Source organism: Peromyscus leucopus, chromosome 17 (assembly GCF_004664715.2).
Source record: "Peromyscus leucopus breed LL Stock chromosome 17, UCI_PerLeu_2.1, whole genome shotgun sequence".
Classification (NCBI taxonomy): Eukaryota; Metazoa; Chordata; class Mammalia; order Rodentia; family Cricetidae; genus Peromyscus; species Peromyscus leucopus.
Genome location: NC_051077.1, coordinates 1456516 through 1482821, shown reverse-complemented (window position 1 = coordinate 1482821; position 26306 = coordinate 1456516). Strand labels below are relative to the sequence as shown.

The 26306-nt window shown below is 53.1% G+C and overlaps 2 protein-coding genes across 3 annotated transcripts in view; one reads left to right on the top strand and one right to left on the bottom strand.

The window, feature by feature from the left end:
• Positions 1–6840, top strand: part of Cars2 (cysteinyl-tRNA synthetase 2, mitochondrial) — a 28345-nt gene extending 21505 nt beyond the window's left edge. The window contains exons 10-15 of one of the 2 annotated variants that reach the window (XM_037211581.1): positions 1345–1411; positions 1797–1935; positions 2454–2577; positions 3899–3997; positions 5641–5847; positions 6119–6840. In XM_037211581.1, the coding sequence (XP_037067476.1) occupies positions 1345–1411; positions 1797–1935; positions 2454–2577; positions 3899–3997; positions 5641–5847; positions 6119–6190 (708 nt within the window). In that variant the 3' untranslated portion in view covers positions 6191–6840. Of the gene's footprint in view, positions 1–1344; positions 1412–1796; positions 1936–2453; positions 2578–3898; positions 3998–5640; positions 5848–6105 lie in introns of both variants that reach the window. The other variant, XM_037211580.1, reaches the window with a different exon arrangement.
• Naxd (NAD(P)HX dehydratase) lies at positions 6831–24925 on the bottom strand. The gene is given in 11 exon segments (XM_028872297.2): positions 6831–7239; positions 8082–8202; positions 9212–9332; positions 9998–10102; positions 10187–10237; positions 12866–12974; positions 14237–14325; positions 15503–15548; positions 18101–18251; positions 24749–24827; positions 24830–24925. Coding segments are annotated over 11 exon segments (1104 nt in total). The 5' UTR covers positions 24911–24925; the 3' UTR covers positions 6831–7088.
• Positions 24926–26306: the final 1381 nt, after the last annotated feature.

The window sequence follows — 26306 nt, the reverse complement described above, 5'->3', positions numbered from 1 at the left end:
CTCCCACAATGAGCCCTGAGCCCTGGGTGCTGGAGTTGTGATGTAGATGGATCAGTTGAAACTGGGTTCCTTCTGTTATGGTCTCTGCCCATTGCAAAGAGAAGTTTCCTTATGAGGGGTGAGAATTACGCTCATCTGTGGGCATAAAGACAAATATTTAAAATGTGCTTAGGGATTATGCTGGTTTAATAAAGAGGTGGTTGTAGGTTTCCCTCCAAAATCCATGACTTCACTAGCCCTAGGTAGTTAGTTGGCTAGGTTTCCAGTACCAAGCAGGCCTAAGTCCAATTAAGAAGAGTTGTTGGTTACCTCCAAGGTACAGGTATCATCATTACCCCCTTAGGGTTACTGTGGTTCATGGGCATCACAGCTGGCTAGCAACATCGGTTGCTTCCCTCCTTTGGAAGCTTGCGTGGTACCTTCTGGTACTATGAAAGCTGGTCTTCAGAGTGGAGGCTTTTAGGTCAAGTAAGTAGTTTCGTAAGTAACCAGCAGGGAGGTACCCACTGGGTGTCACACAATCAGAGCATCCTTAGTGGTCAGGGAACAGGGCCATCACATGGGCTGGGCAGGGCCCTCAGTCCTGACCTAAGTCTGACCCTGAGCTTGGATGTCAGCTTGTTCTCATCTCGACTGAGCTGTTGTTTGTAGTGCGAATCCTAATTGGTCTTTTAATAAAACCCGGAGTCAGGTATTCGTCTGAAAGCTGAAAGATCAGAGAAGCAGAGCGGCAGCCACTAGTTCTTACCTCTACGAAATCCTCAGCCTGAAAGGCATCTGAGCTCCTGTCTCTTCCCACCTTATATTCCTCTCTCCGCCCAGCCATATCCCTTCCTGTCTCCACCTCCCAAGGGCTGGGATTAAAGGTGTGTGCCACCACTGCCTGGCCTCTATGGCTAACTAGAGGCTCAGCTCCGCACTCTGATCTTCAGGCAAGCCTTATTTGTTAGATCGTAAGCAAAAGATCACCACATGGTTGTACTCTCTTCCCCGGCAGTGAGTCCAGGTGCACGTGTGGCCTTTCTCTGTCCCCGGGGATTGTGCGCACTGTCCCCGTCAGTCACTAGGTTGGCAGCCCGTTCCCCGTCTCATGCCAATGGCAGGTATGAGGCTGTAATGGGAGAGCTTGTTTCCCAGAGGGGTGTCCACAGTGTCGGGTATTCCTCTCAGCCCTTCCCACAGGTCTGACAGTGACCACGGGAACGGGATCAGTGATGGCGAAGTCGCTGGGGATCAGTGACGGTGAGGGCCGGGCACAGCAGGGCTTGGGTACACGCCCTCCATTCACCACAGCCATTGCTGAAATCCTGAGTGACAGCTGCCTCTGCCTCTTCCCGTTTCTAGGACTTCCTGCAGACCTTCTCCCCCGACGTCTTCCGGCTTTTCTGCCTGCGCACCGGCTATAGGTCAGGTGAGCTGGCGCTCGTGGGCCCGGGGAGGCAGAGTGCGGGCCTGGGTCAAGCCCATCCGGGCAGTGTGCTTGCTGGCTTGCCCCGGGTTTACTGAGAAGCGAGCCTGGAGGAAACTTCCCTGGGAAACAGAGGCTCAGTGCCCCAGGCAAGGCTGCCCTTCCCAGAGTCCACTGTCCAGTCTGCCCATCTGTGCACCTGTCACTGAAATGAGCCCTGTTGCCCAGAAAGTTCCAGGACGGCTTTCGCTGAACCTGTTCAGGGGCAGGGCTCATATGCGCAGGTAGCCCTTGGGCCATGGCACTGTCTTGCGCTGGTTTCTCAGGTAACTGGGTGTGCTTCAGGGCACACTAGGCATCTCCTCAGTGACCATCTCTTCCTTTGCAGCCATTGAATACAGCGACAGTACCCTGTTGGAAGCCAAGCACCTCCTGCTGGGGCTGACCTCTTTTGTAGAGGACGCACAAGCCTATGTAAAAGGGCAGCTGACCTGTGGCCCCGTTGGGGAAGACCTGCTGTGGGAGAGGTAAGCGGGTCATACCAGCGCATCGTCACCGGGAACAGGTAGGTAGCTAGGATGAAGAGCCCGCGGGGCCCCCCCCTCCCCCAGAGTACCCGCATGAGGCAGACTCCCTCGGGAGCTGGCATCTAGTCATTCCCACTTCCCTTTGCTTGTGTTCCTCTGAGCGGGGCATGTTTCCGTCTTGTTCCTGTGGCTCACAGTTGCCACATTTGGTAGGGAGGGGCTGTCACCTCTGTAGTTGACCGTTTATTACAAAATCTCCCGAGTGGACACCATGCACTCAACCAATGGGCGGGTTCCCTTCACTCAAGTTTTTATTTGGCTAAGGTGGTAGCGCAGAGAATTTGTTACAAGACAGTGAACAGGACCTAGGAAGGGTCCCCGAGTTAAAACATTTTTACTTCTTGGAGAAAGGTGTTTGTGTATTCGGAGTTGGTGGCGGGCCAGCCTAGGGTCCCGAGGGCTGCTGGAGAGCCCCTACCCGCCCCATCATCCTGGCTGACTCCCGTGTCTCACTCCAGGCTGACCAGCACCAAGAAGGCTGTGAAGGCCGCGCTCGCCAATGACTTTGACACACCCAGGGCGGTGAATACCATCCTGGACCTTGTGCACCATGCGAACAGAGAGCTTAGGGCAGTCTCGAAGGTAACTTGAATGCTGTGGATGTCGGGGCGGGGCTAGTCCGAGGGAAGGAATGGGCACTGACCACCAACCAGCTAGACTAGACTTCTGAAGCACTGGGGCAGGTCCCAGTGAGCCTTCCCTTCCCCTCTGTGAGGCTCTCTTCCTTCATAGTAAACACATGAACATGGGCAGCGGTGTGCGTGTGTGAGCGTGTGTGTGCGCGCGTGTGTGTGTGTGCGCGTGCGTGCATGTGTGTGTGAGCGTGTGTGTGCGTGTGTGTGTATGTGTGTATGTGTGTGTGTGTGCTCTGTGCTCCTGACAAGCAGATGGTTGTCACGTGACTGCCACTGTGCGTGTTGAGGGGCCTTCCTGGTGGCTTGGAGGCACCTGGAGGAAACTGTGTGTGTTGAAACAGGAAGTTGGATTGGATGTGTAGCTCCAAGGTGAAGTGTTTGCTTAGCACATGCAAGGCCCTGAGTTCAATCTCCAGGACCCATCGCCTCCCCTCTCCAAAAAAACCCAAAACCCAAAACAATGTGACGTTGTCTGCTGGGACCTGGACTGATACCACCCAACTGGGTCTCAGGCCACAGGGGATCCAGCACTGAGGGGGTGGTGGCTCCAGGTGGCCATGTACTTTTGGGTGAGTGACTCTGTCAGCACCACAGGTGGGCAGTGTGTCTTGACAAGCGTCTAGGGGCCCCATGTCCATACAAGGCACCAGACAGACCATGGTACCTTTCTTCTTAGTCCCCTGCACGGTCACCAGGGGGCTGAGCAGTCCGTCCCCGATTGTTCAGGCTGACATTACACACACTGAAGGCAACCAGTGGGTCAAACCAACCACACTCGGGGAAGCTGGCTGTGGGTGCTCCCAGAGTTCCTGAAGCCTGCCCTCAGCCTTCTCTTAACTCCCAAGGATCACTTCCTGTGACTCCCACGCCACCTGGCCACTTCTGGGGGCTCCTCTAGAGGGAAGGACACAAGCTGACCAGGGAACAGGTTGGCACCTGCCATTCCAGGAAAGAGGCTTGGCTCATAAGGGCCTCTGAGTCAGTGGACAAACACCAGACTTCCCAGGATTCCCTTGCTTTCTGCTCCCAACCTGAGACCCACAGTTCCCATGATCTTCCCTCTACCATGCCCCATGCCCCATACCCACACCCGTGCTTAACCCCCAGGACCTCGCTGTGTAAGGTCCTGCCATGGTGCGAAAGGCAGGCGGAGGGGAGGCACACGCTATCAGCGTACCTGGACTGTAGGGTTTGCCAGTCAGCCTGGCTGTGCGGGAGCCCACGGAAGCCAAAGCATATGCTCTGGCCTCACGCCCACCCTCCTGCAGGAAGCTGCTGGCCCAAGAAGTCCCACTGTGTTCGGCGCCGTCATCTCCTACGTTGAGCAGTTTTTCGAGACCGTTGGGATTTCTCTGGCAAATCGACAGGTATATCCATCTTTTTCCAGTGCTCTGTTCTCCAACTGCCTACATATTGCACGCTGGCCACTCTCCTTTGGGAAAGTGTCCGCTGAAGGATGGCTGGTCCCCGGCTTACACACGGGAGGTGAACAGTACTGGTAGCTGACCCTCCACCCTTGACCAGCTTGCGGCAGAGCGGCAGTCAGCCCCCAGTCTACCAGTTGTTTTGGTACCCAAGTACAGAAGGGTGCATGTGAGGACATTTCCTGAGCCGTAAGAGATGGCAGTAGGCATGAGTGGGTCCCTTGTTCCCTACAGCTGGCATCTCTGGTTGCAGGAGGCCCTCTGGCTTCCCCACCTGTCCAGTGGGTTCCTGCATGGTACAGGGATGATTCTGACTTCCAAGACCTGATGTAAGCCGGCTCTGTGTGAGGTCCCGCCTGACTGTGTAGTGTTGGCTCTAGGTGAATGCTAGGGCCAGATCCTGGCTGTCCATTCCTGTGATGTTCAGCTGTACCAAATGGACAGGGCAAGGCCACCAGGTCCTTCCACAACCCTCTCCTCCCTTCCAAGTGAGATGTCTTGGTCCTGTGAAGCCTGCCTGCCTGGTCTACAAGGAATACACAAGTCTCCTATCTACTCAGTTCCAGTGAAGTACATGGCTTGTGGTGCTGGCCATGCTCCCTAGATGCATCCCATCATCCTCTGGATGTCACTGTACAACTTCCATGCAGGTTTCTCAGTGCATGGAGGTGAGGTGTGTGTGTATCCGAGTACACGATTGTATCTGAATTGGCTCTGACACCGGTCTATGGATCCTGAAGCCCAGGGTCATCCACTCCCTGTTCTCTCCTGGAAGCCCCAGGGAGAAGCCCCCAGGAGCTGCACAGGTCAGCTCTTCTCTCTGGGCGGCCCCTCCTCTGCACACAAGGGTCTTTCTGCTGGTGGTCTCTGGCCCATGCATGGACACCACTGGGGGTTCTCAAGCCCCCTTTAGGGTCCCTTTACCCCTCCCTCACTTCACTCCACTGCACCTGCCAGCTGTAGGGCTGTTCTGGAGGGACGAGGCAGGGGCTGGGAGCCATCCTCTCGACGCGCTCTACATGCACTTTTCTTGTGTCAGCACGGAAGGCCTGGGCTGTAGCCAGGCCACACCTCTGTCAAGGTTGGTCAGTGTCACTCTCGAGTGGCGGCAGTCCTGCCAAGGGTCTCTTGCTGGCTTCCAGACAAAGCTGCTTTTTGCTTAGCAGGGGACCAGCCTTTGGGCCCCTTAGCCAGTGTCTGCACAGCTGGACAGATCACTCCATGGGAGCCCAGTGTGTGCACGCATGCACACAGGGCGGGCTGTGTGGCATCTACACATGCTTGGCTGTGGCAAAGGTGTGTCTTCACTCATGCTTTAGGGTAGGCTACTCGACTCGGAGATGACGGGATTCTGCTGGTACTTGTCACACCCTACAGCTGTTGCTGAGGCCTACACGGGCCAGAGCAGGTGTTACCGTCTTAGCTTCAGCCAATCCTGGTGCTAGCCAGCCTCACACCCTCCAAGTCTCCCCAGGAAGAACAGCATCAGGAAGCTGACAGACATGGACCTAGCAGGCCGTGGGGGTGGGGACGCCCTGCCTGCTGGGCCGACTCATCTGACAGTGTCTCATTTACACGGGGCGCAGTGTGTTTCAGGAGACGGCAGCGCGGCAACTCTGCACTGTGTGGTGGAAGAACTCGTACGCTTCAGGCTCAAGGTCCGACAGTACGCGCTGGCCACCCCTGGGGCTACCGGGGAGGCCCGGAGACGGCAGCTCCAGGAGAGGCAGCCCTTGCTAGAGGCGTGTGATGCACTGCGCCAGGACCTGGCCGCCCACGGCATCAATGTCAAGGTCAGCAATACTGCAGGTGCAGGGACACCAGCGTTACAAGAGACAGGAAAGGGGCAGCCAGCGGCCAGTCCTCCAGTTTCTGAGGAGATGGCAGATGAGGAGGGTGTGAGGGGGAGGGTGTGAAGAGCTGCCCAGCTCCACCCATGTGGGCAAGGAGCCGGCCCTGTCAGGGTGTCAGAGTGCGGCGTTAGCCCTCTCCTGACACCCCGCTGCCCCCTGACCTGTCCCCGTGAGTAAGAGCATGTGATGCCTATTCAGTCTTCTCCTGCAGGACAGAGGCAGTACAACCTCCACATGGGAACTGCTGGATCCAAGGACAAAACACCAGAAGCCTGCAAGTTGACGATGAGGCCGCTGGGGTCCCACATTCCACCACGCCTGGCGTCTGCTCTTTTGTGATGAAAACTTTATATTAAAGTTGCCAATTGTGGCTGTTTAGCCAACAGTAACAGGGGCCTGTGTGTGTTCACAACTGCCTGGAAAGTTAACTGGCCAGTACCATGATGGCCACATTCTCAAAATTCCCTTCCGTGAGTTCACATCAGCTGCTCAGGAGACAGTCTTGAACATGGCTGGCTGGCCCGTGACCCAGGACTGGACAGGAGGGAACCAAAGAGCAGGGCCCATTAGTTAGCATGCAGTTGCCAGGCCACTCGGGAGGGAGGCTCAGCAGGCGGAGAGGAGGCCGCAGTGAACGGCAGGTAACAACCACGGGTGACGGTTACCCCAGCGGCCCCCAAGTCACCTGCCCTTCCCACGGGCCTCTGAGGATCTCAGGTGCATGGCCACTGGTGATTCTGAACTACTTGAGTTAACACCTACTCACTGAGCAGAAAACTCTAGGGCCGAAGAAGGCCCACTGGCCCCTGTGAACCTCAATTAAACCAAACCCTGCACCCACCAGCCACCCGAGAACTGGAGCCCTGTGAGGGGGTGTCTAGTATCGGAAGGGCGCAAGAAGCAGAGAGCACAGACTCCAAATGTCCTGTCTCAGAGCAGGCCCAGATCCAGTTGGGCTGCTGGGAGGATTTTTATTCTTATTTTCTCCTCAGCTACTGCTGAGAAGCCAAGAAAACCGCACAAGACCAGATTAGTGTCAGAACATATCAACTCTATTTCAGTCAGGACAGACGACGATGGCGGCTGTGTCCTCAATCCTGTCAGCTAGTTTAGCCGTGTGCAGCTGAGCCCATGGCCCGTACATGGAGGACAGTCTGTGGCACCCCTCAGCCTGCACTGGCTCAGGTCGTGAAGAGCTTGCTGAAGGTCGTTCCTACCTCGGCGATCATGTCGGTAGTGGTCGTGGAGCGGCCGTACTTCTGGAAGGCCTGATGGTTACACTCCCTCGTGAGCGTGCAAGCACCCCAGGCGGCCACCAGCAGTGGGCTGGAGCTGTAGACAAGAGCAGAACCAAAGGCCTTGCTCGCTCGCTCGCTCGCTGTAGGGCCTGCTGAGAGATGCCTCTTCACCCCACTTCTACCTCCAACTCCCAAACAGCAAGCTCAGGCCAGCCGGGCCGAGAGGGCAGCTTGGCTGCAGCCCACCCTGGCCTAGGAAGCACGGGGAGGCCTGGCTCCCATCCCTAGATGGAACCCGACAGGGAAGCAGTTCTCCCTGGTGTGAGGGAGGCGCTTGCTGGGGGTGGGCGGAACGGTGCTCACCGGCTGTCTCAGAATGTGGCAGATGCCCGGGTCTGCATGCAGACCTGCTACTCCTCTGCACACCCCACCCTGGGCCACAGGACAAGCCAGAGCCACCCTAAGCACCATTACCCTGCAGAACCGAGCAAAGTCAAGTCCACCTGAAACACCCTGTTTGCACCAGCGGTGTCAGGTGGGGCTCCAGAAACTGGGCACCCCATACCTAGCATGTGTGGCCATAAGGGTCCATAGCACAGGTCACGTGTGGGCAATCTGTAAGTCTTAGAGATCTCACACCGATGAGGACCAGGGTCCAGAGGGCCAGCCCTCCAGCCTGTCTGCTCTCTACTTCCAGTTTATGGGAGGCCCTGCTGAACTCTCCACAGGGTGGCTGCTCAGATTCTCCCCAGTGCCAGGGCCCCACCCTCGGGGTAGGTTTGGGTCCAGCAAGTGTGCAGAAGCTCCTGTGGACAGGGGAACCTGGTCCCAGAAGTCTCCCACGGAGCACTGACAGTTCATCTGGGACACCAAGGACTGTGACACCAGCTGCCGAGATGAACAGGATCAGAGTGGGACGACGAAGGTGTGCCATACCCATTTGTCTTCTCCGGTCCAGCCAGGAGGGCCCAGTGCACCAGGACACCCAGGGAGCCTGACAGGAGGTCTCCTTGCCCACCACACCTGCGGCCGCTGCCTTCCTGGCTGCACACGAGCACTGCACGGAACAGACACGGGCAGGCATCAGTGCCAACGCCAGGGGCTGCCCTCCCCTTGTCCTTGCAGACCACGGAGGACGAGCCCCTGAGGAGAGCCCCGCCCGAACGCCATCTCAACCATGCCTCCAAAGTCCCCGAGCAGCAACCCTGGGTGGGTACCCACATGGACGCTACCATTACCCATTATGTGCCTGTGCACATGGAAACTGTTTCCCGGGGAAATGTTTTCAACCTGGGGCTGCATCTGCGTGTGCTGGCCTCAGGAGCGCCTCATGGCTGTGGTCCGGCTGCCCTGAGAACACTCCGTGCATTTCCGGTCCTGGCTCAGGGTGGGTAGGAGCTGGTTCACATGCGGGACCAAGTGTCCCTTGGTATTCTAAGGACTCTGACCTGAAGTTCCTATCAACGACTCCAGATCTCACTCGACAATCTGGTGGCCTGGCCATCTCTGAGGGTGCGGAGGGGCGAGCGTACCAGGGCACCACGCGCTCCTCCCTGCCTCCTCTCTGCTCGTGGCGGAGCGGCCCTGAGGCTCCCGGGGGAGGCCACTGACATTTCCAACTAATGTCAGCGCTGAGGTTTCCTCCACTCCCCAGTTATAACAAGACACAATCCAACAAAAGACTCAAGTCACTATTACTACGTGTGGGTGCCTCGGTGAAAGGGAAGTGACAGGCTACGGGTGGTGGCCTAGGACTATGCAGGATCTCTGTCTCAGACCGCTCCCGAAAGTGAGTGTGTGTGTGTGTGTGTGTGTGTGTGTGTGCGCGCGCGCGCGCGCGCGCACACAGAGGGCAAGGTCCAGGACCCTTGCCAAGCCTGCAGTGGATGAAGGTCTACACCATGTCTTGTGTCACCACAGCGCCGTGCAAACCCCAGAGCAAACCCATGAGGACTTGACAGAGGCCGTGGCCGGCAGGTTAAATGTGTGTCCACAGGTATGAATCAGTGAGGCTCCCAGGCTCATGTCAGCATGGCCTCTGAGCGGCATGGCAAGTCCGCACTCACCCTGCTGACCATTGGAGATCAGGTCTTGTTCTCCTTTCTGGACCACTGTGATGTTCCCCAGGGCCTGGCTGAGCTTCAGAATGGAGTCACTCTGGTTTGTGGTGTCCAATGGACTGCTGAACTACAACACAGGACAAGCAGAGAAAATCAAGTCCTCCTGGACACACACAGGGGTCACTGGGGGGCAAGGGGAGTACCCACCCTGTCTGTCACAAGTCTTAGATGCTCACAAAGAAATCAAGGGCACTGGTTAAGGGCTGAGGGGTAGAGGGTAGGAAGTGGCCAGAACTTCACTGGTTCCAAGCCCTCCAAGGGATGCTGACACCAACGCTTAGCTACACTTGTCCTCCTCGACCTGGCTAGTCCAGGTTTGTAGAAACAACACAAATCTGGATGAGGTGATATGCACGCCCCTCCCCCACAGAGCACAGGCTTTTGGGACACGCATTATCAGGACTCACGGTTTCATTTTATTTCACTCTGTCCCCACACTCCATGGAGCAGAGGCTGTAGCTTTACAAATCAGCCCTTCAGGACAGGGAGTGACCTGGCCTGTGAGCACGGCAGGCACTTCCTGACTCAAGCCCATCACAGTGTCATTCATCCAGTAAATTCACATGGGAACTATGGGAGGCGTGAAAAGCACCGTGGCAGAGCCCAGGCAAACATCTGCTGGGGTCTGCACGTCAGGCTCCCTGCAGACAGGTCCATGCCTGAGATGGGCACAACCTGGAGCCCACTTCACCCTGGGGCAGGTCTCTTCTTCCCCACAGCCCAAGAACTCACCACGGCTTCCCAGAGCCTGCTGAACTCCACACGGTTGGGGGTGAGAACGGCCTTCTGGTAACCGCGGATGAGGGCTGGCTGCTGAGCTACCAGCCACAGGCCATCCTGTGCAGAACAAGGATGCACCTTCACCGGTGGGCCTCAGAGACCCTGTGCTGACTGTGTGGGGAGATGAGAGGCCACACTCACCGCGTCGATGACGACAGGGATGTCCCTGGCCTTGGTTGCTTCCAAAATGCCCTGCCAGAAAAGCAGACAAGCTGAACGCTATAGACGGCAAAAGGCCGGCAAGCTAGACACAGCTCACCTCTTCAATGGATTGAGGGGTTCAGATGCTCCCCCGGAATGTCAGCAATGGATGCAGCTTTACAGCCTGGTGATCTTTTGCTGTCTGAGACAGGCTCTGCCCGTGTCTCCCAGAATTTGTTTTACTTATCCTACCTCTTCCCTTAAATCTTGAGCACTGACTCTGGGCCATAAACCATCCTCATGAGTGACGTCACTTGTGCTTTACAACAGCCTACGTGACTTCTATGTTACCTTAGGAACAGGCCAATCCTGAAACCTACAGGCATCATGTTTACCTCAGTCAAGCTCCCCAGACCCTAAATCCTGGGCACTGTCTCAGTCAACAGCACGCATTTTTGTGAAAAAAGCCAGAAGGACTTTGTAAAGAATCTCAATGTAAACATGTCTTAATTTGTTGTGCACTTGGGACTGCGGTAATTGTCTGAATACTTTTTTCAGAGGTTGTACTGTGCTTAAATATGGCTAAAGTCCTGGCCCAGCACCTGTTACCAAAATCGGGCCGGTCCGAGTTCCATTCTTCCTCACCCTGGTCGTTTCCCGGCCTGCTGTAAGCTTGCAGGGACCTCCCACAGAACAAGTGCATCTTATGTGGTCCCAAGCAAGCAAGCAGCACAGCCAATAGGAAGCAGCAGGGGCGGGCCCACATGTGGCTCCTAGGCTAGCCCATGAAGACCCATCTGCCACTGCCAAATACCTAGCTCATGTCCCACTTCAGTATTTCAAGTCTCAATTTTTGGGGATTCTCCAAATCAACAGGTATCCACTTTTCTTACCATTTTATTTTATGCTTTTATTTAGCAAGTGATCATGTAATAGTGGAGTGTTCTCCCCTGGCAGGACTAAACCTCAATCCCATACTGAAAGCTTCAAGGGCTTCTTCCCATTTAAAAAGTACAGGTGTGGGGCGCTGTGACATGTGCACACCCACACACGCAGCACGTGCACACAAGCCCATTTTCAAGACTGAAAGGAAAAAGTGATGGACAAGCAGTAGAAAACACGAGGAGACAGTGACTGCAACCGGACCCTGACCCTCTCAGTGCGTGTTTCCTGGGTGTCCTAGTCAGGGTGACTGTGCCGTGGGAAACACAGTGGATAAAGCACCTGGGGAAAAAAAGGTTTATTTGGCTCGTACTTCCACATCATAGCCCATCACTGAGGAGTCAGGAGCTGATGCAGATATGGAGAACTGCCTTGGTCCCCATGGCGTGCTCAGCCTGCTCTTACAGAACTCAGGACCACCAGCCCAGGGACGGCACCACCCTCAATGGGCTGGGCCCTCCCCCATCAGTCACTAAGCAAATGCCTTACAGCTGGATCTCATGGAGGCCTTTCCTCCATTCAGACTCCCTCCTCTCTGATGACTCTAGTTGTATCAAGTTGACATACAATGTCAGCACACTGAGGAATGTGCCAGCGTAGGAAACACACATTTTGTCTGGTACTGGCCTACGGTTCCAAGTGTGGATACAAAAGCCCCCTAAGCAAGGGCAGGACACATGAGCCTCAGAGAAGCCCGTTCCTCTCAACAACACTCTGGCCTGATTGCTGTGCTCCGCTTCACTGTTAACCACAGGGGGCTGCCATTCAGACCTGAGGTTCATTTCTGATTTTCATGCTATTGGCAAAGTGACACCAAGGTCTCTTCTAGTTTTCCCTGACAAAGCAGAGCAGCCGCCCAAAGCTATTGCTTAAACACTGGAAAGGGCCATGGTTCTTTCGGAAGGGTGAGTTCCAGCACCCAGGAGCAGAGCCCTGAGGAGGTGTGTGTGTGAACATTTAAAATATCACTCACAGGCGTGGTAGCACACGCCTTTAATCCAGCACTGGGAGGCAGAGACCTCACTTACAAAGAAGTAGCCAGAAGCCTAACAGTAGGTACACATCTGATACAGCCATTACAAACAGTCTAAGAGTTAGAGACGTGCACACTCCCAGGAAAGTGTCCCCAGGACCCACAGACAAGCGGCAGAGGAAACATGCTGTGATGACCAAGCATTCTGGGTAACTTAGGTTCGTTCAGCCTGTGGATGAGAGGCTTCATCTACAGGGTCCACACATCCTCCTGGAGCCCCGGCCTCTTAAGGTGCAAATCAAGAGGCTGATCCTCAGAGAGCAGAGTCTGGGCTCCAGCACAGACAGTCCAGATACACCATCGCTGAGAGCACTGAACCCCAGGACACTGTGCAATTGGGAAGAAGGAAAAGCCCGACACACTGCTCTATCGACTACAGATGCCACCACACACTGCCTAGTCACACAACAGCACACGGCTCAATTCCTCTCAGGAAACGTCCCTAACTGAGAGCTGCAGAGACAGACTCACCACTAGGAACCCTGGCAAGCAGGGTCCCACTAGAAGGACATAAACCTGCTGCTCCTCCCGGAGCAGAGACTCTCATCCAGTCTGCTCCGCTCTGGAAGCCCCTCACTGATGCTGGTGGCCTCGGTTCCCCTCTGCCCCACAAGACAGTTCCCTCCACTGCCAATCTGAGGCCTGAAGACCAACAACGTTGGCAGTATACGGGAGGCAGAGCGCTGAACAGTGACACCACTTACCCTGACGTTGTTGAGAAGAAGGCTGTCCCTGCCTAGGCCAGGCCCCACGACAAGGGCGTGCAGCCTGGGAAGCCATTTTTCCACCTCCTCAACAGCACCGGAACTGTCACTAAAAAGGGGAAAGGCAGAGTGGTTCTCAAGGCTGTCAGTGACTTATTTTAACCCATTTAGAGTGTGTGGTATGGGGACTGAACCCAGGAACTCAGCTCCAAACCATTTTATTCTGAAAATAATTGAGGTTTGTAGTGACCTTGTACAATAGTGTGGAAGTCCCCACAGACCCCTTTCCCCAGCCACTGTTCATGTGAGCATCCTACATGTGCACATTCCAGAATATCACCAGTAATTCAAGTGCAGACAGTCAGCTCGGAGCAGCTGACCACAACCCCATCCTGTCCTGGTCCTAGGATGCAGTCTGGACCCCACCCTGCATTTGACCTGTTCATCTCCAGTCTTCTCCATGGACGAGTTTATTTTGTTTTAGCTTGTTTGTTTTCAACCTCTGTGTATCCCTGGCTCTCCTGGAACTTGCTCTGTAGCCCAGGCTGTCCTTGAACTCAGAGATCCACCTGCCTCTGCCTCCCAGGTGATGGGATTAAAGGTGAACATCACCACGCCCACCTTGTTTTAGCTTTTAAAGGCTGCTTCCGACTGCATGTCTGTCTGTGCACATGTGTTCCTAGTCCCTGCAGAGGTCAGAAGAGGGATCCGCTCCTTTCACACTAGCACTGTGGATGGTTGGGAGCTGCCACGGGGGTCCTCACCTGCTCAGGCACCTCTTCCGCCCCACTTTAAGTTCACTGCGGATAAAGTGGGACAAAAGAACGATCCTGTCCCGAGCACCGTCAGCTGAGTTTCAGTGCTTGGTGGCATTGCCCAGAGCGATATGTGGGCCCTGTCATCACAGAAGCTCTGGGGGACCCTGGGACAGGCTCTGCTCAGCTCAGAGCTATCCACTGAACCACACGGAGCTCAAGCAAGCACTGTGACCATGTGCCTTAGGCAACCCGGCACACTCCACAGCACAGCACCTGCGGCTCCCATGTCCCAGGTCTCTCCTCTAGTCCTCTCACTGTCTTAGCTGAGGCAGGATGATGGACTCGCTATGATTTTCTTTTTTATGGTGCTGGGGATCAAACCTCCACTTCATGAGCTACATCCTAAACCTTTTAAAAGTTTTATTTGATAGGGCTATTAGTTCAAACTGGCCTACGATTTGAAAGCGTCCGGCCGGAGCCCTAGCTGGGGTGAAAGGAGTGTGCCACAAGGCCTGGCCTCATTATACTTTTCTCACTCCATGTAGCACCCAGAGCGCAGCAGAGGCGTGAGTGTGGACACACAGCGGCAGGCAGACACCCACAGTGCACTCACAGGACTGGGTGGACGATCAGCTCTGGGCTGTAGGACTTGATCACAGGCGCAGCCTCCCTGGCACAGAACACGTGGGTCAGATCTGCACCCTGGGAAGTGAAATGAGAGGTGTGCTTAGAGAAGGCCACGTTCAACAGGACCACAAGTAGCTCTCCGCTCCGGCTCTCACACCATGCAGATGATGTCTGACCACCTCGGTTACTGAGTGTTTATGCCCCCAAGCCCAAATACCGATGAAAGTAGAAGCCAGCGGCTTCAGGAAGGCTGAGTGGCAGGAGAAGATGCTTGGAGATACAGCAGACTTCTTTTCCCTCCAGGCTGGGGAGCAGAACCACAGCACCAACTCCACCTGGTCCAGTTCAGCCTACCCAACCCTTTATGCCAACTGCTTAGCTGGATTAGAGACACCAGCTGCTGACATCACAACCTACAGAGGCCTCCCAGGATCTTCTTAGTGAGGTAAAGCACAAGTCAACCCTCAGCTCTGAGCGGGCATAGAGTGCCCAAAGCTGTCACGTTCTGTTCTAGAAGGTAAACTCCCCTGAGACAGGGTCTCTCATTGAACCTGAAGCTAGGCTGGTGATCAGTAGACCTCGGGGAATCCTCCTGTCTCTGCCTTCAACAATGCTGAGGTTATGTTTTTATGTTCAGGCTATCTGTGTATTACTTCTCCTTAAGTTGTACATAAAACATTTTTACATTCCAAAAAAGGGGGACAAATACTACAGAATGTATTACGTGAAATATATAGAATATACAAATTCTGTCTATGGAGGCAAAAAGATTAGACGTTATCTCAAGATAGAGAAGAAAGGAATATAGAGCAATGATTTACTAAGTACAGATTCTCTGTTTTGTGTGATGGAAAAACCCCACAAATGGACAGTAATATCGGGACATAATATCATGAATGTATTAATCAATACAATTAATGTAATTAATGAATATCATAAATATAATTATTGAATGAATACTGCGAATGTAATCAATGAATACCACAAATGTAATTAAAAAAAAAGTCACTTTATAAACCTTCAAAAAAACAACAAAAAACACCCTAAAAACAAAAACAAACAAACAAAAACCAAAAAAATGCTGAGGTTACAGGCATCTATGGCCAGGCTTTTAGTGGGTGCTGGAATGTGAACTCAGGCCCTCCTGAGTGCACTTCAAGTGTTCTAACATGTGCAGCCATCTGCCCAGGTCCCTAAATAACCCAACTTTTAATCAGAGAAACCCCAATAAAAGACTCTGAGGTAAACCTACCACTTTCAGAGCTGTGATTCCTGCAAAATATGGTGCTCCTGTGTACCTAAAACGGAGACATTGGAATCATGGCGTCAGTGAAGCAAACACGTGTCTGCCAGGAACAGGTACCAATGCAAACAGATACGAATCATATGTGGGGGCTGGAGATGGCTCAGCAGTTGAGAGTACCAACTGCTCTTCCAGAGGTCCTGAGTTCAATTCCCAGCAACCACATGGTGGCTCACAACCATCTGTAATGAGATCTGGTGCCCTCTTCTGGCATGCAGGGACACATGCAGGCAGAATACTGTATGCATAATAAATAAATCTTTAAAAAAAAAGAAAGAGAAATATGTGGATAGATGTGAATTATCAACATGTGATACAGACTCCAGGCCCCAAACACAAACTCAACAGGCAGGAGATGCTCAGTAAACGTTCACACACGAGTCGGAACTAGAAAAGCCTCACAGGAAACCTGGGATCGTTTCTCAACACTGGCTTGTGAGACTCTACCAGGTACAAGAAGAGCTAGAGAGAGCTGCAGGCTTCTGCCGGGGACGAGGTGGGGTGACCACCAACCCAAGGCAGTCAGCAGAGACCAGGTCTTCTATGAGTGACACCAGCAGAAGCCACACAGGGCCATTAGAGCCACACTAGCCACTGCACCCTGCTGTGTGGTCCCCAGCTTCCTGTCCATGCTCTCACGGCCCCTGGCAATCTCTAAGCACAGCAGCATGCTTGGCATGGTGTTCACATGCAGAGTGACTGTGTTCATGGCCACTGGTATGCGCTGTCATCTGTGCCCACCCCTGTGAAACCAACCAGGGACAAACGCTGAGCACACAGGACCCGGGCCCTTCTCCACATGTGACCTGCTCTTCCACAACGGTGTCCACAAAGTGCGTCCAAATCACCAGAGAAAGGACCACACGGGGACCACACACATCCTCACTTTCCCACAGGCAGCGTTCTTCACAACAGGCCACTGCGGAGTGGACAAAGGCCGCTCAGGCCCACAGGAGCTCACAGTCCTCCACACAGCACCTGGAAGGCACCGGGGAGAGGACAGTGGAGATGGTAACAGAGGCCAACACCTGAGGGGAGTCTTAGCCAGATTAACGGAACATTCCAAACCAGAAGTCATCCATCCAGACCTACCCTGGAGAAGGGCAGTTTCTAGAGCAGATGCTCTGGATGAGCACAGTGTCAGATGACAGTATTTAAAATGCAACCAACCGGGGCCCCAGAAGGCTCGGGTCCCCTCCAGATTACCACAGCAGGTGCTATCACTGCTGCCAAGAAGCCTACAGGCAGCCAGTCTCCACCACAGCACGCCGGGAACACAGGGGCTCCCCTGCTGCCAAAGCACTCTACCTCCTGATGAAGCGCAGGGAGGCCAGGAGGACCCCAACACAGCCCACCATCTGTAGACACATTGAAATCTACCAGCTACGACTTCGGTGGGAATTTCTGCTCTGTTTTGTTTTTCAAGAGGGGCTTTCTCTGGGTAACAGTCCTGGCTGTCCTGGAACTAATTCTGTAGACCAGGCTGGTCTCAAACTCACAAAGATCCACCTGCCTCTGCCTGCCAGGTGCTGGGATTAAAGGCGTGCGCCACCACCGCCTAGCCAGCTGGAAATTCTGGATCTAATTATGAATGACAATTCCGAGGGAAAAGCAGAGCGGGAGGCTGGAACCACTTGGCAGTTCTGTCCCCAAAGCTCTCATCAGCTGCTCTGCAGAGTGTGAAGCCGAGTGGTACGTGGAAAAGGTGAACACAGGCTGAATCTCCAAGTAGGAAGCCATTTCAAATCATCACCGGCAAACCAGAGACAGCCGGAGATGAAGGCTGGAAACCCAGGGGGAGATAAACAGCCAGGCTCAGTGGGCTCACACCTGTAATCCCAGCACTGGGAGGAGGAGACAGGAGGACTGTGAGTTTGAGGCTAGCCAGGTGGGAAAGTGTCTCAAGAAAAACAATGCAGCTATCTGTGCACAGAGGAGTGATGTAAGTGTGGGCAGACTCTCAAAGAGGAGCAAGGGGAGAGCTGGGCCAGGCAGAAGGACTCACATACAAGGACAGATTACAGATCCTTACACACTGAACGCAGCCGTAAAGAGAGAAGATAAAGTGAGTCTCAACAAAACTAGGTCCTACACAAAGTCACGCACGACTCAGCAACACTTTCCAACTGCGCAGCAGGCAAGGCTTGCTGAGTACCCGTTCTTGCTGTGAAGCCAGCACAGTGTGCAGCATGGGTACCAACACGTGCGAACCTGTAAAAAGGCCGCACAGGCCCGCGGGAGCTCACAGCACTCCACAGCACATGGACACACACTAGGGCCAGAGACCCAAAGCATGGCCACACTGACGCTCACCAGCGGGCCCGTCAGCTGGGCTGCTCAGACCCTTTCTTACTGAGTCAGAACGGTGATGAGAGAGAAGCACTCTGCACTCTATCAGGCTGCATTGCAAATGATCACCGCACATGGATGGACGGACGGACGGACAGACGGACCGGTGGGGGAAAGAAGGGTAGGTGCGCAGATGGGTGGCGGAGGGAGGCAGACGGACAGACAGACAGGCAGGGGAGGCCTTTCTCCAGCACTCACTCTTGACAGCCCCCGACTATTCCTATTCTTCCGTCCTGCCCCTTGTGTTTCTTCGAGGTCAGAGCAGGCACGATGTTCCTCACCAGCTGGAAAAAATTCTCCATGTCCTTTGGCGCGTGTGCTGGGTGCAGGGAGAACGCTCTTTGTAAAACTGCAAAACAGAAAGATGAGGTCATGAGAGACTTGAGAGCACCCCACCATCCGACAGCTTCCCAGAGCTGCCCCATGAACCCACTTCATCTGGAGGCTTCGCTCTGGGTTCTCTTCTGGGGCGGCGAAGGTCAGAAAAGACAGCCTGACAGCAGCCCACTGCCGGGCCTCTGTGACGTGCCAGACACCCTGGGGACACTTCATCTTCCGGAGTTTATCAACCTCAAGTATAGATGGCCACTGAACACATTCTCTTCTTTCACTTCAACTCTCACCTTTAAAGCTTGTGAGGGTTCTCTCTCTTCACACCTGGAATGCAAGCTCCTTCTGCAACCTTACTCCACAGTCAAGTCTGACAGATCCACCCTACTGTTCCCAACTGCACTTCCACACTCAGTTGTACTAAATGACCTAGGAAGGCTCTAAACAGCACATCTCAGCTAAGGCTCAAGGTGGCACTGTGGAGCAACTGCACCAATTGAATATTCCCCCCCCACACACACACACACACACCTGGCCCGGCTCCAGAGTGCGGCACCTAGCCCTAATCCACTTTTTGTCTCTTGGTTACCTTTGTTTCTCTTGTCGCCCTCCAGGTGACTCTAGTCAGAGTTTCCCAAGGGTACAAAGCCTATGCAAAACTTGTTTTGGAAGATTCCAGCACACAGTGATAGTCCTTCACTGAGTATTTGCATCTGGCACCCTCTCTTTGGAGGCCCAGTCAGCTTGTTTTGAGGATATGGAAATCAACTTGCTCAAGTGTAAATCTGGAGAACAATAAAAACGCCCTTGGCTAAGGGAAGGGGTCTCAGGAAAGGGCTGAGTCCTCCTGCATCTGGAAAGGCGAAGACATCCTCGCGGTACTGTGTCTTCTTCCACAGACTGTGTGAACCCACACCCGCACAACACCCCACCTTGTTGAGTCTGATTGCCTCCACTGTAATTGGCCCTTCCTGAATAGCGTCCTGGAGATGTGTATTTTGTCTTAATAGCTACATCAGATCAGCCATAAGGAAATGTCGGTATACGCCACAGAACCCAATGCACAGTCTCTAGGATCATAAAACGTGATTCTATGCACTACCTACAGATTCTATAGAATTTAAGGATCCCTGGAAACACTGTTTTCCTAAAACCAAGGCCAACAAGATCACTCAGCACAAAGCTCCAGCAGCTCCTTGGGGGAAAGTCACCTCAGACTTTCTTCCTGACCTTGCTAACTTTTACTCAATAAAAATTCCATTATTTCCCATGGGGGCGTGGTTGGGGTGGGGGTGTGCACGCACACACACACACACACACACACACACACACACACACAAGCACACGAAGGCCAAAAGTCAACCTTGGTACTGTTCTTCAGGAGCTGTCCACCTTGGTATTTTTTTCCTTTGTGTGTAGGCGAGGAAGTAGTAAGTGTGCACACGTGAGCGTGTGCGTGTGCGTGTGTGTGTGTGCACGTGTGTGTATAGACCAGAGGTCAATGCTGGATGTTCTCCTCTATCACTCTCTCCACCTCACTTTCTGAGCCAGGGTCTTTCCCTGAGCCCAGAGCTGTTGAATTTGGCTAGACTGGCTCAACAGCCAGTCCCAGGATCCTCCGGTCTGACTCCCAGCACCGCAGTCCCCATGCCCGAGCAGCCAGCACTTCACTGACTGAGGCTTTGCCCAGCCTCCCCTCCCCTTCCGAGCCAGGCTCTCTGACTACGGACTGGCTGGCCAGGGTCCTAGGGTCCTGACAGGATCCAGGTCTTCGTGCCTAGGTGGTAAGCACTGTGGACTGGAGTCTCTCCCTGACACTCATGTACATGCCCAGATGTAAAGACAGAAGTGATCTCCACACCCAACCACCTTCACCAGCTCCAGAGCCTACAGGGAACCTCTGGCAGAGAAAGGCTCCTGCGGCCCCGAGAAGAGAGAAGAGAGAAGCCTGCCCCTGCCGCCTGTCATCACCCCCTCCTGTCTCCGGCTCCTTCCCACAGGTTCTGTCCACACCGGCACTCCCAGCTGCACTGTCCTCACCACACACACACACACACACACACACACACACACACACACACACACACACCGACGGCACAGGCCCTCTCTTGGTGCCCTGGGACACACCTGAACGACAGCATTCAGCATGTGTGTCACCTCACGGGACTCAATGTCCACTGCAGAGAGAAAAGAGACGGCCTCTGGTTGTCCCAGGAGCAGTGGCATCTGCGGAAAGGCTGCCCTCCCCTTGAGCCTCCACTCACCCCTCTGAAACCTCGCTCCCATTCCTGTCACACCTGTGATGAACCCCCCCTCTCTCCAAGCCCCTCCTGTCACTCGGGCTAGAGCATGCGGTACCATCATCCGATCACTGTGGGTGAGGAGTGCCAGGCTGAAGGCCTAAGGCCATCCTGCTCAGTAGCAGCCATTACCATCTACCTACAGGTGAGAAACAGGCTCCGGAGAGGTGGCGGGATGTCTCGGTCAGCTGCTAAGTGACGCTGGCACCTCTGGGCAAACGCCTCCATTATTGTACCTTTAGAGCTGTTCCCTCTGTTTCAGTTAATACTGGGAGAGACTTGCAGAGGTGGCCGGGGACACTCTTTTAGACAACTAAGTAAAGACTCATTGAGCATGCCTAGAAACATTTATGTCCACCATCTTTATGACCGAAACTGAGCATGGCAAAAAGAGTCTGCGTCTGTCATCTTCACCCTCAACAGGGCTCTCTACCTTGAACTAAGCAGCCCAGAATGTGTCTAGCATCATTCCTTCTTGAAGGATAACCTAAAACTGAGCATGCTCAGAAAAGTCACCATAACCTAGGATGTGCTAGCCTCTAAAGCCCTTTCCTACAGGACCGATCTCCCGCCATATATTCAGGGAGGAAACTGCTCTGAGAGTAAATCCATGTCCTTTACCTGCTAGAAGTAATGGACTCTGCTCCAGTCTCTTATCTCCTGGCTGTGCTTTGTGACTCAGTGCTCACCAAGATGCGAATATTACACCATTTACCAAAACGCTGCCACTTGAAGGCAAAATAACTTGTTCTTTAGCCAAATTATTTACTTGATTAACCCAAAGCATCAAATCTTTCTCAGATGTTCTCTAAAATCATTTGGTAGGGAAAAGAAAACTCTGTCATGAAGTACAGCATGTTCCGTTTTTAACTAGAACTGTATGAATGCCAAGTAAAATCCAAACCACAGGGCTGGAGATATGGCTCAGTGGTTAAGAGCACATACTGTTCTTCCAGAGGACCTAGGTTCAATTTCTAGCTAGTACCCACACAGTAGTTCACAACTGTCTGTAACTCCAGTTCTAGGGGAACCAACACCCTCACACAGATATATGCAGGCAATACACCAATGCACAGGAAATAAAAATAAATTAAGGGGTTGGAGATTTAGCTCAGTGGTAGAGCACTTGCCTAGCAAGCACAAGGCCCTAGGTTCGGTCCTCAGCTCTGGAATGAATGAATAAATAAATAATCCCAACTAGGACCCAGTACTCTGCCCTGCTTTCCTGACTCCTGCCAGTGTTCTGAAACAGCTGTGTCTCCCACACCATGCTCCCACACTGTCTGGTGAGCTGACTTGTGGAGAGAATGCCATAAGACAAGGGCCAAATTATCCTGGGCTAATTTAGGGAGTTTAATATTTACTTATTTTAACTTTTGAGTGTGGCCTACCATTCTTGCATTAAGCAAACTTCCCACATGGTATCACTAAATCCACAGGCCTCTTGTGATGGTTAGTTTTTATTTTTCTATCAATTTGACACAACCAAGAGTCAAAGAGGGAGTCTCAGAGCAGATTAGCCTGTGGCCATGCTGTGGGGAAACTGTCTTGAATTCTGATTTATGTAGGAAGGCCCAGCTCACTGGAAGCAATGCCATCCTCAGGCAGGTGGTACTAGGCTGCTGTGGAAGAATCCTCTTGCACACTCTAAAGACTTGTCACTAGAATTGGTTTAATAAAACGCTGATTGGCCAGTAGCCAGGCAGGACGTATAGGCGGGGCTACCGAACTAAGAATGCTGGGAAGAGGGAGAGCGGAGTCAGGAGTCACCAACCAGACAGAGAGGAAGCAAGATGAGAATGTTATACTGAGAAAAGGTACCAAGACACAAGGCTAAACATAGATAAGAATTATCCCAGCTGCTATGTACTCCAGCCAGGAGTCACCTAAATCGTCTTGGGGACTCATCCTCACAAAACAGTGAGTCTGAGGGACACATCTCGACTAGTCTGGCCACTCTCTGGATCTTTACTAATCCAGTTATAAAATGTAGATGATACTGATCTCGCCAGCTTTGGAGGAAGTCACTGGATAACTAATAAAAGACTATGAAGCCTTTAAAAAAAAAGAATTATGGGTTAATTTAAGTGTAAGAGCTAGTTAGTAATAAGACTGAGCTACTGGCCAATCATTTATAATTAAGCCTCTGAGTGGCTATTTAGGAAATGGTGGGCAGGCCAGAATCGTCTGTTTACACTGGGTGGTATAAGAAAGTCAGCTGAGCCAGTAAACTGAGTTCTTCCATGGTCTCTGCTTCAGCTCCTGTCTTGAGTTCCTTCCTGACTTGCCTTACAGATGACTGTAACCTAGAAATAGAAGGTAAAATAGGGCTGGAGAGATGGCTCAGAGGTTAAGAGCACTGGCTGCTCCTCCAGACATCCTAAGTTCAACTCCCAGCACCCACATGGTGGCTCACAACCACCTGTAATGAGATCTGGTGCCCTCTTCTGGCCTGCAGTCATACATACTATATACATAATAAATAAATCTAAAAAAAATTATTTAAAAAAGTGAAATAAACCCTTTCCTCCACAAGTTGCTTTTGGTCATGGTGTTTATCACAGCAACAGGCAGCAAACTAGAAGTCTATACCAAAAAGTAGGGAATGCTAAGAGTACAAGGAGACTTCTGAGACCAGCACAAGGTTTCCTGCTTTGCTGTCACTGAAGAATACACTGCTTTCTGTCTTTGTCCCATGACTATTAATCTGTTCTACAACAGGGCACATTAGGATAACGTGAATACACTGAAGAGTCAGTCACTTTACATCAAGACAGAGAGCTCTGTTGGTAAAAAGGCTGGAGGAAGGTCAATTAGATTTCCCAACACTTTACACTCTTGGATCAAGTTTTAGTTGGCTTACTGCCACGCTTAGTGGATTTATCCACTTAAGTATTAAGAGGCTACTTAAAACGTAAAAGCTATTTACATAAGTGACTTTGTCACCAAGACAATCCAGAGTCTGGACAAACAGGTAGCACCTGTTTGCATTTTGTTGGCTTTAAAGAAACTATGGCTGAGGATAACTACCACCACTTTTATGCCCCAAGTGCTGTAAGTTAATGTGAATTCTAAGTTGAATCATATGGCAGCAATCCTTACATTTAGTGAGACCCACCCTAAGCACAAAGGGCTTTGAAGAACTAAAGCCCAGAGCTCTACCCATTCTGTGGCAGTTTAGCAAGTCAAAGTTGTAATGAAACGTCAGATACGTACAAAGGAAAAAGTTACAAATCAGAGTGAACATAAGGCAAGAAAAACCAAGGGAAAAAAGTCTATAAGTAAAGGAGTATTTAAAAGTCTTTTTATGGGTGTGACTGCCATTACAGACTTGGAGGTACCACTTCTCCAGGGCATTCCCTACTTAAATTGAAAAACAAAACGCCAAAATTCCTCCACATTTTACTCTTGGCTATGATCAACAAGTGTGTAGCCCTTGGTCACACCTTCCTAATGACTCCTACAGCAAACAGTCAACTTCGCCACTTCAGTCGCTCACTCCTGGGAAATGCCAGCTCAGTCACTCCTTCAGAGCCTCTATTTACAGTCTGTCGGCACAAAGGTAGACAACAGCGCTCTCTCTCTTTGCCATGTATGAAATGGGATGATGTATAGGGGACGTTAGAAAAGTAACCATCCACAAACAAGGAAGAAAGCTTTCTGAGATGAGAGAGTCAAATGACCCATTTGCTCAATCCACGGAGTTCTTCTTCCCGTGTGCCCTATCTGAAAAGGGACCCACTTCCTACTCCAACTGCTGGGACAGCCTTAGATGTGTCGGGGCGGTCTACAAAGCCAGGGTTACGTAGTGAAACTTAAAAAAGAAGAGTGTCTAACTGGAGCTCCGAATCCCGCGAGTCACTTGAATGAGCCCATCTCTCAAAGAAGCCCCCAGAACACAGTCCCCCCCAAAACGGAAGGTATAGGAAAGAGGGCGAGCCACGCCTCGACTCCTCCCACCTCCTCCAAGAACTTGCGCAAGCTTCGCGCTCGGGCACCGGTACCGGCGGCCAGGAAAGCCGGCTCACGACCCTGCTCACGGAACGGCTGGCGTCTCCCGCGCTGGGTCTCGCCCTTCCAGGCCCCCAACAATTCACGGGAGCCGGGCAGCCCCGTCCCCGGGCAGGCCCGCTGCACCGGCCGCCCGGCGCGGGACGCGCACGCGCACGCGCCCGGCTCGGGCCCCCCCGCCCGCAGGGGCGGCCCCGGCCGGTACCTGCGTGGAGCGGCGGCCAGTGGAGCGCGATCGCGGCCGAGAGCAGCGCCGCCACGGCCGCCCGGCCGCCGCAGCCCCACGCGCGCGGGCGGCCATCCGCGGGACGCCGGGATCGATCTTACCTCGCCCGCAGGCGCCGATGGCCACACAGTGCACACGCATGGCGGCCCAGTGGACTTCCGGGTTCCCGGCGGCCCCCGCGCGGCCGCCGGGCCGCCGCCATTGGTCCTTCTCCGTCCGACCACTGCCATTGGCTTAGCCCCTGTGTCCCCGCAGCGTCGAGCCACGGCTATTGGGTGCTCCTTCTGGGCTCCTTCCCGGCGGCCCCAGCGCGACGCCGGAGGCGTGTTTCTGACTGGTCCCACCCCCGGAGTCAGCTTCCACCAATCAAACTCTGCGGTCTGCTCAGACGATTGACAATCACGACACCCAATCCGGACTGGCCCCAGATTGAGTCCTGTAGCAGGCGGCTCACTGAAGATGGTGGAGGGCTCTAGTCCTTGTTTTTTTTTTTTTTTTGGTTTTTCGAGACAGGGTTTCTCTGTGTAGCTTTGCGCCTTTCCTGGAACTCACTCTGTAGCCCAGGCTAGCCTCGAACTCACAGAGATCCGCCTGCCTCTGCCTCCCGAGTGCTGGGATTAAAGGCGTGCGCCACCACCGCCCTGCTTCTAGTCCTTTTTTTAATCGGTAGTGTTTGTCCGTGGGCGTTAAGGGACGCGAATGAGTTGGAGGTCAGCTTCCTTGGCAGCCTGCCTGCAGCTGGACACCGTGGTGCCCAAGTAGGTGATGTCCTTGTCCCCGATGAGTCCCGCAGCTAGGTCTACAGGCCCATGCTTTTTGCCTCTCTCAAACCAACTTCTGGCCCCAGCTCCTCGCGGCCTTTGTCATCTCAGTGGAAGATAGCTAAATCCTGCAAACCAGAAAGCATCATACCCATACCTCTTGTGGCTGCCTGCCTTGCATACCTCCACTTTCAGACCCTGAATGAAGCCTGGGTGGTGACAAGAGCTGCCGCCCGGGTTGTTTTCTACAAAGTGACACAAACCGATGGCTTAAGTGTATAATCTGGCGACATGACCTCTTCATGGTATGGCTAAACAGAAGGGTTTTATTGTAGATAGGAGAGAGAGGACAGCTAGAGGCATCTGGAAGAATCCGGAGCAGTGAGAGAAAGTAGAATGGACATGGTCAGCAGACTGGACATGGCTCAGGACTATCTGCAAGAATAAGAGGGAATGGAGAACAGAGAAAACAGTGAGAGAAGTAGGAGCAGAGCAGAGAGAGAACATATCGAGAAAAGCAGGGTTATAAGGAGAGTGAGTGGCTGTGGGGATGGACGTCGGTGAGCTGTGGGGGGTTTAGGGCAGAGGAGCCCCTGAAGAGCTAGATTGCTGGTATGGACTTTGAAATGTTTCACAGGTACAGATGCTGAGGATGCCTGGAGGCCAGCATGAGCTTTCGTACGCTGAGAGACACCACAGGTAGCAGCCATATATTCCTTCTGCCAGAGGTAAGGGAAAGGATTCCTTTTGATACAGGGGAACTGGCCCCACAAGTT